The sequence below is a fragment of the Pectinophora gossypiella genome, chromosome 25, assembly GCF_024362695.1.
Source record: "Pectinophora gossypiella chromosome 25, ilPecGoss1.1, whole genome shotgun sequence".
NCBI classification, from domain to species: Eukaryota; Metazoa; Arthropoda; class Insecta; order Lepidoptera; family Gelechiidae; genus Pectinophora; species Pectinophora gossypiella.
Window position 1 is genome coordinate 6,791,404 of NC_065428.1, and position 20,919 is coordinate 6,812,322.

At 39.0% G+C, this 20,919-nt stretch overlaps 1 protein-coding gene across 1 annotated transcript in view; it reads right to left on the reverse strand.

Moving 5' to 3' along the window:
• The window catches only part of LOC126378123 (sex peptide receptor), a 366,368-nt gene that overhangs the window by 26,465 nt on the left and 318,984 nt on the right, over positions 1-20,919 (reverse strand). The window contains exon 6 of the mRNA XM_050026308.1: positions 18,182-18,419. Within this exon, the coding sequence (XP_049882265.1) occupies positions 18,182-18,419 (238 nt within the window). The remainder of the gene's footprint in view (positions 1-18,181; positions 18,420-20,919) is intronic.

The following is a 20,919-nucleotide window of genomic DNA, read 5'->3' on the forward strand; positions in this document are numbered from 1 at the left end:
ATATGCCACTAGAGAATGCAATCCTGATCTCGCGGAATCCCGATCTTGTGAGATCTCGTCTAATTTTTCGGGATAAATCCAAAGCATAATATGACGAGATACCATTCGAGATTGACGGGATTGGGCGAATCTTCTTGAGTTATACTTTTTATTTTGATTGTGCTGATTTCCAAAGAAAACTTAATTACTTAGTTTTTTATTCAAAATTTTTGTTTTCTTTCATAAAACATTTTGTTTTAATTAACCTATCACAAACAAGCACTTTTCATCGTTGTCAGCCATCCCAACTTGTCATTTTTTATGAACTAGACGAGATCCCGAAAATTCCGGGATCTCGGGGTATTGATATTTCCAATCCCGCGGGATCTCGAATTTGCGATCTCGAGTCGGGATTTTATTATACTCGCCACTAAATAACTTGTTTTTTGTGTATGTTTTATGAGAAAATAAATATTTTGAATTCATGAATAATATACCATAATATGGGTACAAACTACGAAACTTTCGCTTAATACTCGTTGATTGTTCTTTTTGTTAATTTTGAAAGAACATCGTAAGACTGAATTAATAAAATCCAAACTCCATTCTTTAACTATTGTGTCTGGAAATCTCGGCCACAAGAGGTTGGTCGTATTTTAAGTCGTTCTAAAAGCACATCAGGATTCTTCCGAATCGTTATTAAATGTGTTTTTCTATCTGAACACCCGTTTCTATGAGCTAGCTACATACATATTAAACTCACGCCTATTTCTCTATAAGCAGATACTTTAGAATTCCATTTGCTTCGATCCTGACACACTTCTCTTTCTTCCTCCACATTCATCAATCGCTTCATACACGCACGCCGGTTCAGAGTGGATCGTATTGAACCTTTTCTAAGGACATCTCAAATAGGCTAGTCTCCAACTAGTCGAATCAGTTACTTTTGACTAAACATTAAAACACGAAATTACTATGGAATTTGTATGAAAAAGCACACTGCGACGTCATAGACAAACGTGATAAAATCTCGGACTTATTATTACGTTTTCTTCGGAGTTCCATACACGCACGACGGTTCAGAGTAGATCGTACTAAACCTTTTCTAAGGAGATCTCTAATATGTATATAATTTGATATAATAATAAAAATATATAAGATAATTTGGTCAATATACGTCCTTCTAGGTCTTCCTCTGCCAGCCCTACCATCAACTTTCGCTTTCGTAATCCTATTATCCTTCATCCGCTCTACGTGTCCAAACCAATTTATCATGCCCTACTCAATCTTAGTCACTATATCGTCTTTTACACCACATCTCTCTTATCACATCTTATCTTATGAGCAGCTGAACTTATTTTACTAGGAAGTGAGTAGTTCTCGTATTCGATTTCATTATTGGCTGAGTGTAGGTACGTCTATAGAGGTTACGATTGGATCACTCGTGTTGATATGTTTGCATCCTGTCTCTTAACTCTGTCTGTGTGTGTGTGTGTGTGTCTGTGTGTGTGTGTGTGTGTCTCTCTCTCTCTCTCTCTCTCTCTCTCTGTGTGTGTGTGTGTGTGTGTGTGTGTGTCTGTGTGTGTGTGTGTGTCTGTGTGTGTGTCTGTGTGTGTTTGGTTCTCTGTTTTGTGTTTGTCTCCTGTTTTTGGGCTACGGGTTCAATTAAATCTGTGTTTGAATTTATATCTCGTTTGATAACATACCAAGAACATAACACGCTTGTATCCGCGAAGGGGTAGTCAGAGGTATATAGGACAGTCAGAGGTATATATGACCCACTCCACCAGCTATGTTTGAGTCCCATGTAACAGGGGGTGAGCCAATTGCCATTATAATGTATTTATTATTGCTTGATTAAACTAATAATTCTTCTATCGTGTTTGTTGTGAGGTGGATTACCAACTTCATCAACCTGACATGGCTCATGTACCGACTACTAACTTACAACTGTAAGTAGTAACCGGGATCAACGTCTTAACGTGACACTTCATACAAAAACTTCATACCACCTGCGGAAAATATACAATAAGTCACGTCAAAAAAAAGGTACCAGGTTTCGAACCGGCGTTCCCTAGTTGAGAAGTACGCCAGCGTACCACAGGACAGAGTGACAAAAAATAAAAATCTCAACAAATACTCTACTGTTTTCTTTGTTCTTATAGACCGGATCCTTTCATACAAAATCCTATCCCGCCGCGTTCAGTAGACAGCTCGTTTTAAACACTTCTCTACATTTTCTCCAGTATCGTACGATCCTATTGTTTGCCATGTAGTGCTTAACAAAAGCCTTCTATCCGGCAGTGGAATGTCCTATAAACGCCGTACACTATAGTACACATTCCATTCTTTGTTCGTAAGCGTATTTCTATGGACACTTAAACATTATCATCATCTCCCTATCATTATCAGCAAGAGAAGTGTGTCAGGAGCGAAGCAAATGAAATTCTATAGTCCCTGCTTACCCCGGTGGGAAATAGGCGTGAATTTATGTATGTATGTATCATCGTCTTAGTATTATCCCGTGTTTTTTCACACGGTCCGCTTACCTAACCTGAAGATTTGACAGGTCCGGTTTTTTACAGGAGCGACTGCCTGTCTAACCTTCCAACCCGCGAAGGGAAAACCAGCCCAATACATGTTAAGTCATCATCATCATCATCATCAGCCGTATGACGCCCACTGCTGGGCATAGGCCTCCCCCAAGGATCTCCACGACGATCGGTCCTGCGCTGCCCGCATCCAGCGGCTTCCCGCGACCATAGTTAAATGCAAAAAAAATGCAAAAAAAAAAATGCATTTTTCGGGAATGTGGGTTTCCTCACGATGTTTTTATTCGCCACTGAGCACGCACTAATCATTCATGATCCAAAGATGAGTCCATAATTGAAACACGAATTCGGAAACAAATTCGACAATCATTGGTTTAGGCCTGTCTGGATTTGAACCTGCGACCTTAAAGTGAGAGGCAAGTTACACGAGTGATGTTTATGGATACTTAATAATAAGGTGCTGATTGTATTATTAATATTGGTCGAACAGGCATCATAGTCCCTATAGCCCCAGTACTCCGGTCCACTAACCCCCAACCCAATAGCCCTTTGTTCCCACGAACACGAATCGGGGATGGAAGTGGGACTTCTGAGCATAGGCCTCCCCTCAATCGACCGGAGGTATGGAGCATACTCCACCACGCTGCTCCACTGCGGGATGGTGGACGTGTTTTTACGGCTAATAGCCGGAACCAACTGCTTAACGTGCCCTCCGAAGCACGGAATCATCTTACTTTTTCAGACAATCAGGCGATGCAAGCCTGAAAAGTCCTTACCAAACAAAGGTCAGTATCATATGTTAAGCTGCATGAGTAGTATATCATATACTATCCAATATCTCTTATACTAAAAGGTTGTCTGGAAGAGATTGTTATTTAGAAATAAGGCCAGTGCCAGAGGAACTTTCTATTTCTGTTATGTTTCTGTAAGTTGATATTTCCTGTGTGTGAAAGAAAATATTAGTATATAAGTTGAGACATGGTTGCTGAGTCAGAACTATGACAAAACGGAGGAATTGATGCCAAATTCATAATTACGGGATCACACAGAAATACACACTCACACACTCACACACAAACACACACACACACACACACACACACACACACACACACACACACACACACACACACACACACACACACACACACCCACATAGACACTCCTTCTAACTTATAAATACTATATATTATATACATATTATATTTTTTCACATACCAGTTTCTTTTGTACGTTTAAAATGTTTCATCTGTTGCTTCTGGATAAGTCCGAACAAAACCAAACAATGTTAAATTTTTCGGGCCCCTGCGATACAGGCTTATGCTTAGTGCAGGGTCCGCTGTGTTATCTGTCTATATGTAGATTTTCTGAAACTACCTCATACAACCAGTTTTTTGTAACAGATTACTTTTGTAAATCTCTTTTTTTGAAATAAATATTTTTCTATTTTTCTATTTCTATTTTCATATATATAAGTGTGGCAGTAAAACTTCTTCATATGACTTATGACACTGCCCGCCCCAGAAGTGTTTACGGGCGTGAATTTATGTGATATCCCTTTTCATTACGAAATAACACCGAAGAAAAAACTTTAATATACTTAAATAAATAAAAATAAAATAAATACTTCTACTGACCTCCGTAGCAGTATGCTACGGTCGTAGCAAACGTAGCCACGTAGCAAGACTATTCAATAGCCTTATAAAAATGTACGTAATACGGGGCGAATTTGAAAAGCAAATCTAATAATCCGAATGCATCCGTGATTCAGCAAGATTATACTGCGGTGGAAATGCTAGCCATAAAGGAGGAATATTACGATTCGTAACTTATTTAAGATGATGGAATTAATGAATAAATGAATTAATATACTTGGACATTTACAAAGAAAAGCTTTTCTGAAGCATAGAATGAAGATTCAAGCGCCAATTCGTATCGGGCACCTTGTTCCCTCTGCATTTTACTTTACTTTGTCTCTTTCGCACTAAGGCCGGGTTTTCACTGATGCGGAGATGGGCGGAGAAGAGCCGAGATGTGCGGATTTGATCAATCACAGAGTTCGAAAGGGCGAAAAACGAAGACTCTGTCACTCTATCCCTATCGGTGATTGGTCGATTCCTGCACATATCCGCTACGCGTTAGTCGGCACACGGTAAGAATGAGAATTATGTATGGAGTGTCCGGCGTGTGACTAAGGCTGATTTCCATTGACGCGGAGCTGGGCGGAGAGGAGCGGAGATGTGCAGGAATCGACCAATCACCGTGAGGGAGAGAGTGACAGAGCGTCTTCGTTTTTCGCTCTCTAATATATATATATATATATATATATATATATGTCTTTCAGCCTGCTAAACGGTGTTATATTACATGTTATATACATCTAGGAATGACATAATATGTACACTGGATATGTATTGTATTTTTATATATTAATAAAGAAGTTTTATAAAACAAAACCACCAATATACTGAGTCTTAGTATACAAGACTGAAGTCGAACGGATTTCGCAACCGGGCCAAGATAAACTTTCAAATAACTTTAGCTAAAATATCTGAATCCGCACTTTGTAAGTACACAGTAAAGAGTACAGTCAAAAGACCAATTTTTAAGGTGTACTGAAGTCAACGGTTACATTTACAGACTTCGGAGCGATCAAAGTGGTAGGTAAGCAGAAGCTGGGAGAGATTAGAGGAGTGAGTGTACGAAATTGTAAAGGTTCAAGAACCGATATGTCAATTTTAGAATCAAAACCTTTCCTAAAGAGCTTAGAGCTTGAGTTAGACCAATGCTGGACTGTGTGTAGATGTGTATATTCGTAATTGAGTTTGTTGCTGTCGAGTTTTATCGCATTTCATTTTCCTCAGCTATAAGTAATAAAAATAACTTTAATAAAAAGTTTTGAAATCATATTTTTCATACGATGTCAATACCATAAGTGGTTTGAGGTTATGTCACAGACACTATAATTTTATGTTGACGCTATCGTAAACTCGCCATCTGTGTGTAAAGTAAGACCGAGGGGGTGAGGTAAATCTAGCTAAGCCGCTGGTGGGGAGCGGAGGGAGCACTACATTTCTTACATGACATTTAAAAAAAATATATTTTACGTGTACAACGGCAATTATAGGAGTTCACCTCATTTTCGAAATTGTATCCACATTTAAGAACTAAGTAAAAAAAAACAGAAATTTAAAAAGTAGGTAATTATTTTATTTTATTCATAAGATATCCAACAGCAGTTTTACAGGTAAAGTTAAAGTATCTAAAAAACATAGTGTGTCTTAGCCAATAACAGGATATCATAGATTGCGTTAACTATTGAACCGAAATTAACAGAAAACAATAACAAAACTTAAATGAACAATACGCTAGTGTACAAACGAGTTACTTACATACAATGGTTTAAGAAAGTTAAGAATAATATATTTAAATTATAATTATTTTAACTACAGCATTAGAGTAATAAGCATAACTAACATGAGTAATTAACATAATAGAATACGCTTTAAAGCGGCTAGATTTTCACCAAATACATTAATTGTAGAATTTTTACTTTGACAGTAGTTGTACTGTATGCACATTCTAATGGAGACCCTCGTCCGAGATTGGTGCGTGATGCATGAATTTGAAATACCCTATGTATCGGATGACGTGGATAGTTATAAGGTACACTCAGGTTCACACGATTCAGTAATTCAGGGCAATCGATTTGACCACTCACAATCCGTTATATAAGTATTATTTATTTTATGGTTATGTACGAGTATATCTCGTATTAAGGGCGTGGTTAGAGCATTTGACTCTTCTAACCTCAATTATCAGGCGAAGTCAGAATTTCTAAGAAAAAACAAAATTTTACGTAACGCGCGCTCTTTTTACTCCTTTCTAACTCCATATCCGATATACGATAGAGGTAGCATCAACATTTTCCGTTCTCAAAAGTATTTACCAAGACTGAACTAAAAGTAGAAACTAAGTACTTGTGCAGTTGTAAAACCAGTTCTGTAAAGAGAAGAGTTATCTCTTGCTGGTTTTTCGATAGCAAATTTAAAGTTGTAAATTTTTAGAATGGGTGACTTTCGTAGCCTGGAAAGTTCTGGAAGTTCACAAAAAACAAAAATACCTCACTTTACACATACACTACACATTGACGTTATCGCAAACGTGAATCTGTGTGTGTGACGTCTGACGCCATACGATTGAAGACAAAATAAGACCGACTAAAGTAAGACCGAGGGAGTGAGGTTAACTTAGCTCAGCCGCTGGTGGGGAGCGGAGAGTTGCCGTTCTATACAAATAAACACAAACATAAATAGCCTATATATGTCCCACTGCTGGGTACCGGCCTCCCCTCAATCAACCGGAGGGGGTATAGAGCATACTCCACCACGCTGCTCCACTGCGGGTTGGTGGAGGTATTTTTACGGCTAACAACCGGGATCAACGGCTTAACGTGCCCTCCGAAGCACGGAATCAACTTATTTTTTCAGACAATCAGGTGATTCAAGCCTGAAATGTCCTTACGAAACAAAGGACAGTCTCAAAAAGTGATTTCGACAATGTCCCCATCGGGAATCGAACCTGGACCTCCAGATCGTGAACCTAACGCTCTAACCACAAGACAACTGAGGCCGTTCTATACGTAGCATTATTCCTTATTCTATGGCAGTTACTATGTACGGTCACGAGCATTAATATGTATACACTTTGGTACCACGTCACATTAACTTTTTTGACAAATTGAACTGTAAGTCTCACTAAATGTCAAATATGTTAGTGCGACAGAGTCCTAAAGTGGGTACATTATGTTGTTCATGACTGTACGTCGGTGTGCTTAGGTATTCTACACTAATTGCAATAAACTAGACGTTCTGTCTTATATTATAGACAAGTTTTATTGTAAATGTTTTCTTGTTTTGTTGCAATAAAGTATATTTGTATTTGAAACAAGGGACACAGACCCTGAGTCGACATTTATCGACTCAATCTCGTGATGCCCGGGAGAATTTAAACAGTTGAACGCTATCTATGTTTTTTGTTCACTCTATCCAGTAGGAATGAACTAAATCCATTGAATTATTTAACATAGCAAAAAGCATTACTGTTGCTTTACATTCCAGCTCGGAAGCATTTTAATAATGTTTTAAACAAGAGTAATTTCAGTATTAAAGTTACTAAGAGTGTGAAGTTATTAAGGGTAAATTATTGCCTAATATTAGTTTTAATTTACACCGAGTTCAGTAGCTGTTTTCACTAAAATATTATGCTCATTCTATGTAAGTACCTAAGAGTTTACGGTAGGTACCAACAGGTTTTTTAATAAAATGTTTTTAACAGGAAAATGTGTTTTTCGCACGAAAATTCAATTAAGGCAGTTATGAAGTTAAAACCTTTTCCCATAATTATACGTGAAGTTTAAAGTTTAAAATATTTAAATTCCAATATTAAAGATACAGGCATAAATTCATTATGAATACTATGTACTTATAGAATAGAATCTTTATTTGCTTTAAACACGGTAGAAGGAATAGAATAGAAATTGTTTATTAACAAAGTACACCACACACAAAGACAAGACAATAACATCACTTAAAATTTTTCACAAAACAATTACAAAAAACATAGGAGGATGTTCATTACAAATATTTTTAACAGTGGTGAAATTAGGAACTATTAGTTGTCATAATTATAAAATTTATGTTTTTGTAGGTGTTTTTGGTCTATTACAGAAGCGACATGTAACCAGGTCGCCATTCCAGGACCCTTCCGCCCCAGCGGCCATCGGTTCACCTCGTTATGTGTCCTGCCCACTGCCACTTCAGCTTTTCAATTCTCAGACGATCTGGTGAAGGTCGCGGGAAGCCGCTGGATGCGGGCAGCGCAGGACCGATCGTCGTGGAGATCCTTGAGGGAGGCCTATGCCCAGCAGTGGGCGATGTAACCAGGAGGTCTTAAGTGCGACCAGTTAATTTATTACTTTGCAAGAAACTGACTTTGCAGCTTATCGTACATAAATGCCCATACAATGGTCCATTATGGTAAAAAACACAATTTATTAAGAAGATATTATGTTCGTATTTTACTCCCAGTCTAGCAAAGAACCATATTCTACTGAAATAGACGGGGACAGATTAAAAACCTTTTTACTTTTTCATTCTTTCGAACATTTTAAAACTGCCAAGAGTCTAGTTCGTAGCGTAACAAAAGGTAGCAATTTCTACGGACACCGGTGCTAGGGGGGGGGGGGGGGTTTGTAAGGGGTGGGGGGAAAATGGGGGGAGGCAGCTGGTGATATATGGGGGACAGCAGGAGGTGAATATAGCTCTCGGATATATCGCCACTGTTTTAGAGGTAAGCGGGTGGAAAACATGTTAATGAACGACGGGGTAAGAAACTGTTTAGAAAGTGATTTATTTTTAATTTACGTTCCGTTCCTTTACGTTCGATAGGTCTCCCATAATACCAGCGCCGCGGCCCGTGCTAAGCACGTGTCACGGCATTATGCTGAGGGAGATCCTTTTTTTATTTTAGGCGCCTCCACTGTGTATTTAATGTCTGTATTATTTGTCTTTTTGTCTTTGTTTTTTTTTTATTATATTATACCTTGGCTCGGTTATCGCTGCAAACGGAGAGGTAGAAGCTGATGTTGCACATAGGATCAATGTTGGTTGACAAAAATGGCGAACCCTTACAGGTGTGCTTTGTGACCCGCGTATGCCAGTCCGCATCAAAGGCAAAATTTATAAGACGGCCGTGAGACCTGCGCTGATGTACGGATCGGAATGCTGGCCGCTTAAAGAGGCGCACACACAAAAACTTCATACGACTGAGATGAAAATGCTTCGATGGTCGGGAGGGGTGACTAGGCAAGACAAAATTAGAAACGAGTACGTTCGCGGAAGCTTCAAAGTAGCCCCTATACCCGATAAGCTGAAAGAAAGTCGTTTGAGGTGGTATGGCCACGTAATGCGGAGAGACCAGCAGCATGTAGTCCACACAGCTCTTTGCCTGCCCGAGAACAAAAGAGGCAGAGGACGCCCTCCTTATACTTGGTGGACCAGCATGTCCCGATTATTGAAAAATGAAAATTTACCCGACCCGACAACCCTAGACAGAATGTCATGGCGCCGCAAAATTAGGAGAGCCGACCCCACCTAAAGTGGGATAGCGCAAGGAAGAAGATTTTAAATCTTGTTTATTATTATTTGTAATGTAATTTCCATATATCGGGACTGTGAAGTTCGGACCTTTGGAAGGAGCGTATGGGAGTGAAGCCAACACGTAGGGGCTCATTAAAAGCTTTTCAATCTAAAGAATAGAATAGAATAAGTATTCCTTATATCTATCTTTAATCTCATCATACAGGGTGTTAGTGACATCGTAACGAATACTAAGGCGGATGATTCAGACCATAATTTCCGGAATTTCCCGTTGCTAACGAAAGGAAAGAGGTAAGTAACACAAAGGTCACACGCGAAGGGACGAACCGTTCCAGAGCACACTGGCCGTTACAAAGTTTTTAATTGCTTTCTTTTACAGGAACATCAAAGAATTCTCTTATACTTTAATTAAAATGAAAATTTTAACCCATTGTCGTCGATGGTGTGGCGGTTTCGTGAAATTCCAAAGTAATTAGCCTAGGTAATAGGTATTTAGGTATAAAGGTTGGTTCGGTGGCTTTGCTTCGGTTCAAAAGTGACTTTAATTACACTTTATGAGAAAAAAAATACACTTTTTTGTCAGAAAAAACCTCATTCGAAGCTTACTTTATGTAAAAAAGCTTATTATAAGATTAATTATTACCTACATGATAAAAATGTTTGGTATTAAATGCGTTCCCCTAGTTATTAACTTGTAATATATACCCTAATTGATTTGAAAGATGTGTTGCTGTTGCGGTTTCTTGTCATTTCTTCTCCTCAGCCATAACACCTTGCGAAATGACGTAAATTCAAAAATTAAACATTGACCTTCAACAAATTTATCCATGATAATTACGTTGAATAAATGATTCTGATTCTCTTTGAGATAAAAATGTATTATTTTGCTACTACGCTCGATTGCGAGCGAATAAAAATCGAAGAAAGCGTTCAAATAGCTTCCCAGCTAAGTAAAGTTAGTTAGTTATTATGTTAATTAATAATTACCCGGTAATCAGTTTGTTAGGAGCCTGTAATTATTACTTTTGTATATTATTATGCTTATGATGCTATTATGGTTTGTCCGGTCAAGTAGTTAATGCCATTTGCGGCAAATCTACAATAAATCACGTCGCAAAAGGGCCGTATGAAATATAATCATTTTTTTTGTAGACAGTCATTCTTCTATCGTATGGGTCGTAAGGTGAATTACCAACCTTCTCAACCCTGGTGTCAGGGTTATTATTGAGCCGCCACAGACCCCTGACATGGCTCATGTAACGACTACTTACTTACATCTGTAAGTAGTAACCGGGGCCAACGGCTTAACGTGCCTTCCGAAGCACGGATCATCTTACTTTATGGACGATCAGGCGTTCAGCCTGTAATGTCCTAACCAAACTATGGTCATAAAGTGATTTTTGCGATATGTCCCCACCGAGATTCGAACCCGGGACCTCCGGATCGTGAGCCCAACGTTCAACTACTGGACCACGGATGTCGTCACGGAGGGTTAGACAGTCATTAAAAACCCGGTATCAGAATTTGAATCGATTTTTTTTGTCCATCAGTGTATTTGAAGCAGATAATTATCTTGATTCCGGATATTGCAGTGAGTATCGTAGCGTGAAAAGTCAAATTAATATTATGGCCCGTGTTCACACGTGCGGTAGACTTTATTGGATTTAGAACTACCGTGGAGCTACAAGCAATAATTCAAATTCAAATATGTCTTTATTGAGTACGTAACATATAGCCGTGGAGCCTGATAGTCCGGGTAAGAACGCTTGTCTCTCACTTTGAGGTCGCAGGTTCGAATCCAGCCCAAACCAATGATTATTAAAGCACATAATAACGGGTTCTTACCGCGTTTAAATGGGGATATGAGACTCCCGATATTTCGACACTGTTGCAAGTGCCATGATCACGGGTGTCATCCCGTGATCATGGCACATTTAAACGTGGTAAGAACCCGTTATTATGTGCTTTAATTATGATAATAACCGCGTAAACTTAAAACAATGTACAAACCAATGATTGTCGAATTTGTTTTCGAATTCATGTTTGGATCATAAATGATTATCACTTGCTCAGTGGTGAAGGAAAACATCGTGAAGTACTTTGTATGTACAATACAATACTATATAAATACACTTTATTGCACCAAAATAAAAAGAAATAATTTTATTACAAGAAGATGACGGGAAACTCCATTTATATTAACTTATTTATTATTTATTTCAAAAATTAAGAACTATGGTCTGAATCATCCCCCTCAGTATTCGTTACGATGTCACTAGCAATCTGTATAATAATTATAATGATATTATTTTTCGTCAATTAAGACTTGTTTTGTCATAAGCCCTTTAATGTGGTATAAAATTGTTGTTCCGGTAGCCAAGAGTTCAGTGTAGTTTTAAAGGTTGCTAGAGACGGCAAATTAATTGCAAATAAAAATATCGATACTATCGATAGTGCTGCCCGTCATCAGTCGTATAGAAAACTATCGGTTATCGATACCCATATACGTTCAATTCCATTCAATTCTCACACATAATTTATCAATTCATTGAATCAATAAGTCTTGTGTAAGCAGCATGATTGCTTCCCTCGTTCCTCTTGGGCAAATATAATAAACGTTCTTTCATTCAATATTATCAATCCCAGCGATTGAGGCGTCATGGCACAGTTGAGAACGCTTGACTTAGATTGTTACGAGTAGGTTGCGGGTTCGAATTAATAGGTATAATAAGTTCCTTCCTATTTCCCACTAGGGTAAGCGGTGACCACAAAATTCCACCACCTACTCCCTGTGGTTCTGTGGTTAAGCGTTGTGCTCACTATCCTAGATTCGTACCCCGGTGGCGACATATCACAAAAATCACTTTGTGATCACTTATTTGATTAGGACTTTACAGGCTGATCACCTGAATGTCCGAAAGTAAGATGATCCGGTTAAACCGTTGGCTCCGTGGTCTACTTACTGATGTAAGTACACAGTCGTTACGCGAGCCATGTCAGGGGCCTTTGACTGTTTAATGATAATCCTGGCACCCTGGTTAATGAGGTTGGTAATCCACTTCCCGTCCCACACCATAGAATCATCAAAATCTTCACATTATGCTCGCTACTTTATTTGAAAACATCGCGAATTTGATCACTTCTAAAGCTTAATGATTATTTAGAAGAATGAATCATCATCATCATCACCAGCCCAATAACGTCCCCACTGCTGGGGCACGGGCCTTCCCTATGGATGGATAGGGAGATGGGGCCTTCAACCATCACGCGGGCCCAGTGCGGATTGATGGTTATTAACGACTGCTAATGCAGCCGGGACCAACGGCTTAACGTGCCTTCTGAAGCACGGAGGAGCTCGAGATGAAAACTTTTTTTTGTGGTCACCCATCCTATGACCGGCCTTTGCGAAAGTTGCTTAACTTCAACAATCGCAGGGCGAGCGCGTTTACCGCTGCGCCACCGAGCTCCTCCTCGAGAAGAATGAATGCATGGGATTAACTGTCTGGGATCTGATATTAGGCAGCCAAATTCCAAAATTGTATAACAATAAACAGTATTATATAATAAACAGTTTCTTTAAAGAACGTCTAGGGGTGCCGAGGTTTTTCTCGCAGCTTCTTTTCCCATGCTGTGTCACAGGTTGTGAAAAGCTGCATTCGTTTTAGGGGATGAGACGTTACTTATGTATATGTTACCTCTTGCAAGTACAGCAGTGATGGACAGCTCTACTGCGCTTAATGCGATCGTAAGTTAATAGTCGAAAACCAGCCCAATACAGATTGGGTCATACACCTCTGAAATTGCATTTCTTGGGAATGTGGGTTTCCTTCGCGCTTTATGAACGGAGATTTATGAATAACACTTGGCAAGTCGTGTCCGTTCCATTTCACGGGGCGATTCATCATATTTCCAAGGTCTGCCGTAACTCTTAGGCCGAGGGCGTGAAGTGGGCATTAGCCGATCATTAGGACCCTCTGTCAGACACACTTCGAAGGGGATATTTTGATAAATCACCTCCAACTAAAGGCTTCTTGCCGCTAATGTGGTAGAATCAAACTTTGTAATTACTTAGTTGCTTTTTTAGGATTCCACATTAACAAGAAAATTAGAAAACGGATCAATTAAATATTTTTTTAAAAAACTGTTCTGTTACCCCTTACTACAAAAGGATGCTCACTTTTACACATTTTTTTGTACTTTTATATTGATGTATTATTGACTCAGTAACATAAAGTTTGGGGAATAACATTTAACTTAATATTAACATAACAAATACTTTATTAAACAAACTGGAAAATACAGAACAAAAGAGAAATAGAAAGAATAAGTACAATATAATTATGGGAATATAATCTCTGGGAATGATTCAGAGTCGATATTAAGTGGAATTTCCTGTCGGAAAATTCATGAAATTGTTAATGCTGTTTTTTATTCTCAGTCCCATATTGTGCTTTAAGCTGCATAGAACACATATTTAAAGATGATTTTGCCTGACCTCGAAGCCACGGAGGGCACGTTAAGCCGTTGATCCCGACTATTAGCCGTAAAAACACCTCCACCAACCCGCAGTGGAGCGTGGTGGAGTATGCTCCATACCCTCTCCGGTTGATTGAGAGGAGGCCTGTGCCCAGCAGTGGGACGTATATAGCTATTTATGTTATGTTATGTATGTTTGCCTGATAATTGCAAAAAAAAAAAAAAACATTGAATCACGCCTGCATCCCCGAAGGTGCAGGCATCGGCGTAATATTATACACCCACTCCTGGCAAAACTTTGTTCATTACAAAAAAGAGTTAATGATTGGATTTTGGCAAACAAAAAGACTTTATCAAGAGTCCAGCACAGTCCATTGTTAGCCTTCAATAGGCTCCGCTTTGTTTTGAAACAATAACAAGCTTATCTTGAAAACCGGAAGCTCTCGAAAATAATTAATACCAAAAATATACATCCAACCATCCATCCATTTATCCATCTTAGGACTTCGTATCAACAGTGGCTGCAAGTTGTCTTTGATTACTTGTGGCTCTGCCCACCCCATTTGGGATTACGGGCGTGAGTTTATGTATGTATGTATGTGTAAAAATATACAATAATACAGTCTTCACTCAGCTTGCGACCGATCAGCTCGCGACCTGAAGTGTTGCTTACTTCAGGACCCCGCCGGCGTGGTCGATGATTGCCCCCAATCAGCGCTTATGGCTATCGACTCACTATAGCTAATTAATTCCTTCCACTCAGACGACGCCCCGAGGTTCGCGCCCATGTAGGCACCAGGGCTATTGTCTTAAATTTTGTACCCCATTTGTCCGGTTTCTCACAAGGCCCGCTTACCTAACCTGAAGATTTGACAGGTCCGGTTTTTTACAGAAGCGACTGCCTGTTTGACCTTCCAACCCTCGAAGGGAAAACCAGCCCAATATAGGTTACCCACCTCCGAAAATACATTTCTCGGGAATGTGAGTTTTCTCACGATGTTTTCCTTCACCGATGAGCACGTGATAATCATTTATGATCCAAATATGAATTTGAAAACAAATTCGGCTATCATTGGTTTAGGCCTGTGCTGGTTTCGAACCTGCGACCTCAAAGTGAGAACAAGCTTTCTACCAACTGGGATACCACGGCTATATGAAGTCTTGTTATTGTTAATAAATTGAAAGGAAAGCTAAGAAATCTACATTCAGAGTTGTGATGGCCATCATTTATTATTTGTTTATATCTCCAACACTGGAACCAAAGATAATTAATTAGTACGAAAGGTCTACAACTGAGACAAGAGAAAGATAAAAGTTTGGGACCCTTTAGTAATACAGAATACTAAAGTAATATTTATTTGGGGACCTAAAGGGTTTAGTACATTTTCATTGTCTTGTTTTATTTAGGTATTTCATGTTTAAGTCCATTGTCTTTTAGTGCATTATTTCACAATACTAAATAATACGAGGGGCTCGATGGAGCAGCGGTAAACGCGCTCGGTGTGCCATTGTTGAAGTTAAGCAACTTTCGCAAAGGCCGGTCATAGAATGGGTGACCACAAAAAAGTTTTCATCTCGATCTCCTCCGTGCTTCGGAAGGCACGTTAAGCCGTTGGTCCCGGCTGCATGAGCAGTCGTTAATAACCATCAATCCGCACTGGGGCACTGGGCCCGCGTGGTGGATTAAGGCCCGATCTCCCTATCCATCCATAGGGAAGGCCCGTGCCCCAGCAGTGGGGACGTTAATGGGCCGATGATGATGATGATGGATAAATAATACACCTAATTCAACGTCGAGCTTATACTGTATCCCCGAAGAGGTAGCCAGGTCATCGTCATCTCCCTAGCATTGTCCCGTCACAGGGTCCGCTTACCTAACCTGAAGATTTGACAGGTCCTGTTTTTTACGGAAGCGACTGCCTGTCTTACCTTCCAACCGAAGCGTTACGAATAAATACGAAGGGAAAACCAGAACAATACAGGTTAGGTCACATTCCTCCGAAAATGCATTCTAAATAATTTGTCTAAATATTCTTCGTATAATCCTCAATCTATTTCAAAATTTATTAATTCTATTAGCTACGGTACAAGCCAGAGGAATTACCGTAATGGATCGTTAGCGTAATCTTTTCCCGGGATTTAGTAAACTTCTACGTTGAAGCTTGAGAGAAAAGGTGAAGAGTTCTCAAATAGGTACATGTCAACATAACATACGACATTTGAGAATTTCAAAAAAATGATGCTCGATTTTTTTGTTAGTCACATTTAGTCCGCGCATCAATTATTAACTTTCTACCTTGAAAATTGCGGAACACTCTATACAATCTTCCACCCCCCGTTTTTTCCCCGGTTGGAAAGAGACAAAAAATAGCCTATGTCAATATCGATAACTTCAACTATCTCCATTTAACAAATCATGTCAATTCGTCGCTTCGTTTCGCTGTGAAAGACGAACAAACAAACAGACAGACACACAAATACACTTTCGCATTTTTAATACTACTAGTATGGATGGAAATACTCTATTTTGTTGCCTGTGACAGCCCTCTGTGGTCTAGTGGTTAGAGCGTTAGGCTCACGATCTGGAGGTCCGGGTTCGATTCCCGATGGGGACATTGTCGAAACCACTTTGTGAGACTGTCCTTTGTTTGATAAGGACTTTTCAGGCTTGAATCACCTGATTGTCCGAAAAAGTAAGATGATTCCGTGCTTCGGAGGGCACGTTAAGCCGTTGGTCCCGGCTATTAGCCGTAAAAATACCTCCACCAACCCGAATTGGAGCAGCTTGGTGAAGTATGCTCCATACCGCCTCCGGTTGATTGAGGAGAGGCCTGTGCCCAGCAGTGGGACGTATATAGGCAGTTTATGTATGTATGTATTTTGCCTGTAATCTGTACTGTGTTCTCCAGGGATTTATTTTAGTCTATGAGCTGTTTTACTTAACAGATTCTACCCTAAATCTAAATGGTCGGCTTTGATATTTAATGAACTGAGGCCGAACTATTCATACTTAATACAAAACATCTTTGTTAGAGGTAAAATATTCATGTTTTAGACTAAACTAACTCTGTACTAAATTAATTCCTAGGAATTCCAGGCCTTAGTGATAGGCCAAAGCAAATATTATAGAACCTTGGGAATTTTGCCTTGTATACGACGGTTTGGTAATGTTCTGAAATTGAAATGGGTTTTATTGGGTTATTTGGGAAAAAAATGTGTTAAAGTAATTGGTAATTATAAAATTAATTTGCGTTTCATTAGTTTTTATAAGGTTTTGGACTTTTGGACATCATCATCATCTCCCTAGCGTTCTCCCGTTTCCATAGGATCCGCTTACCTATCTTAATGATTTGACAAGTCCGGTTTTTTACAGAAGCGACTGCTTGATATAAACGTGTTTGTCGCCCTGTCAGCGTGACATAAGTATGTTTATTGACCTGTTAGAGTGACAAAAGTGTATTTATTGACCTGTTAGTGTGACATAATTGTGTTTATTGACCTGTTAGAGTGACATACGTGTGTTTATTGACCCGTTAGAGTGACATAAGTGTGTTTATTGCCCTATTAGTGGGACGTAAGTGTGTTTATTGCCCTGTTAGCGTGACATAAGTGTATTTATTGACCTGTTAGAGTGACATAAGTGTATTTATTGACCTGTTAGTGTGACATAAGTGTGTTTATTGACCTGTTAGAGTGACATAAGTGTATTTATTGACCTGTTAGTGTGACATAAGTGTATTTATTGACCTGTTAGTGTGACGTAAGTGTGTTATTGCCCTTTTAGTGTGACGTAAGTGTGTTTATTGCCCTTTTAGTGTGACATAAGCGTGTTTATTGCCCTGTTAGTGTGACGTAAGTGTGTTTATTGCCCTTTTAGTGTGACATAAGTGTGTTTATTGCCCTTTTAGTGTGACATAAGTGTGTTTATTGCCCTGTTAGTGTGACATAAGTGTGTTTATTGATCTATTAGGGTGATATAAGATGTCTGATTTGTCTGATATTAATAATACTCACGTCGTTCATGTAGTTGAAGGCCTGGCAGGCCTGCACGGGCCCGAGAGGCTTGTAGTGGTTGCCAAAGGTGTACATGTAGAAGAGCCAGGGTGCAGGGAATAGCATGGTGAACATGTCACACAGCGCCATCGCCATCAGCACCACGTTGGTGGGAGTGCGCATGTGGCGTCGGGATAAGACGACTACTATGAGGGTGTTGGCGACGATGGTTGTTGCCAGGAGGAAGGGCGCGATGTATCTGTCGAGGGGAGAGGGTTGTTAGTAAAGTCACATTCACAAACAATGATCCTAGATCAGTGGTTCCTAACCTGGGGGTAATTATCCCCTCAGGGGTAAAACAGAGATTCTAGGGGGGTAACACGGGATGGCACGAAATAGTATTATATCTCTTGTTACATTAAAAACAAAATCCAGAAACCTTCTGAATGTTGAGCATGACATGTGATTCGTGTTGAGTGAAACCGAACCTAATATTGTCAAACTTGCGAATGCAAAGCAATTTCAACCTTCACACTAGTTAACTCATCACTTACAACAATACTAGTTACCTAAACGTACATTTTCTTACCTACATAATAAACATATATTCGTTCGAATCGATTCGTGTGGTTTTAATTATTTTAAGTTAGGGGTAAACTCAAATTCTATACTGTTCACAGATGTAGTGACATTAAAAAGGTTAGGTATATGACGTTGGTGAGTAGCCTACACTTTATGGCACCAAAATAAAAAGAAATAATTACAAAAAACTCTTAAATAAGTAGGCTAACAGGGTTTAAATAATTATAAAAGTTATTATGTCATATAAAAGTTATAATTATTTAAAACTATGGTTATAATTACATAACCTCGCTATGGATCCCTTTTTTTGGTGACTTGGCTTATTTTAAGTTTGCCTAAGATGGCATGAACTACTTGGCTAGACAAATGGGGAGCGCTGAGTGCTGAGGGCTTTCACCTTGTCCGGTCACGAGTATTAATATGTATACACTTTGAAACCATGTCACATAAACTTTTTTGACAAATTAAACCGTAAGTCTCATTAAATGTCAAATATGATAGTGCGACAGGGTTCTAAAGTCGGTATATGATATTGCTCATGACTGTACAATAATTTAAAACACGACGCCTGAGGGTGCCCAGTTGCCATAGATCCGAAATTAACAGAGATGTATTCGAATTTAGAATTGGACTAACTAATTATAGATTACGAAATTCTGAATGGCAATTTCATTTTAAGACTGACTGAATCACATCTTCAAATATTAGTTTATTGTGTAGGATGTTTTAATTTAGAAGGAATTACGCTCAGAGCAGGGAAGAAAGTCAAGGACGGCCGTTACTAGAACTGGCTTTCACAATATATCGCTTACAAATACAACGTGGAATGGAGTGATAAAAACAAGCGTGAATAGATAGGGTTTAGTTGCTTGGGACCAATAAAGAATAATTCTACGTAATAGAAAAACGATAGGGCCGCCATTTGCGATGTAAAGATGCAATAAAGTATATTTGTATTATGTAATAAAAGGAACAGCGTTAGGCTCACGATCTGGAGGTCCGGGTTCGATTCCCGATGGGGACATAGTCAAAATCACTTTGTGAGACTGACCTTTGTTTCGTAAGGATTTTGCTGGCTTGAATCAATCACCTGATTGTCCGATAAAGTAAGATGATTCCGTGCTTCGGAGGGCACGTTAATCCGATGGTCCTGGTTTATATTAGCCGTAAGAACACGTCCACCAACTCGTAGTGGAGCAAATTGATAGAGTATGTTCCATACCCCATTCATTTGATTCAGGGGAGGTCTGTGTTCAGCAGTGGTACGTATATAGGCTGTTAATTTTTATATTTTTAAATATCGTCATATTTATCTTGCGTTTTTATACAAATTAAAGTATGTAATTTCTTAATTTGACGTTTAGGTTAGGTGTAAAAAGTATGTTTATTATCTGAAATATTTGCCCTTTGTCAAGTCAGTTTTTTTTTGACGGGAATTAACTGCTTGACCGGGTTTCGAAGTCAGCCCCTCTAGTTTTCACAGTGGACAATTTCGTTCCGTGCTCTGTGGAATGACGCCTCTGTTATGTGTTACGAACAAAGTTTAAAGTAGGAGCCATGAATGAAAATTGCGAACTTTAAGTGATAAAATTAGACCTTTGTGTGGGCTTTTAGAATTTTTAAGCAATATTGTGTAAACGTTTTTATTTTTGGCAATTTGTTGGGATAACTTCGATTACAAATTTAAAAGAAAGTACAGTCACTTCCCGAAAAGGTTCGTCAGTTTTCAAATTGATTCCGAGTGGTTGGAAGTTCATATTTACATAAGTTTACAAGTGAAATTCGAAAGAATTTTAAACATAAAAATAATTAAATTTTGTAATATTAAGTATAATTTTCAATAATCTTATTAAAAGGCCTTTGACGGCTCAATAATACCCCTGACACCGGGGTTGATGAGGTTGATAATCCACCTCATAACCCACACGATAAGAAGAAGATCCATCCAAGACATCCATCTCAAGATGGACTAAGTACCCACACCTCACTGAGCTTTCTGTTAGACCCACGTGATAGGCTGGTGGTTAACCGATTTCACCAGATTATTTGACCTAAGTGGAAGCGATTAACTGGTGTTAATTCTAGTTTGGAATTAGTATGCCTAATAGGTTATAGTCTAAAATGACCAGCTAATCAACTGTGAATAATTTCAATGCGTGTCTGTAGGTACCGTTTAC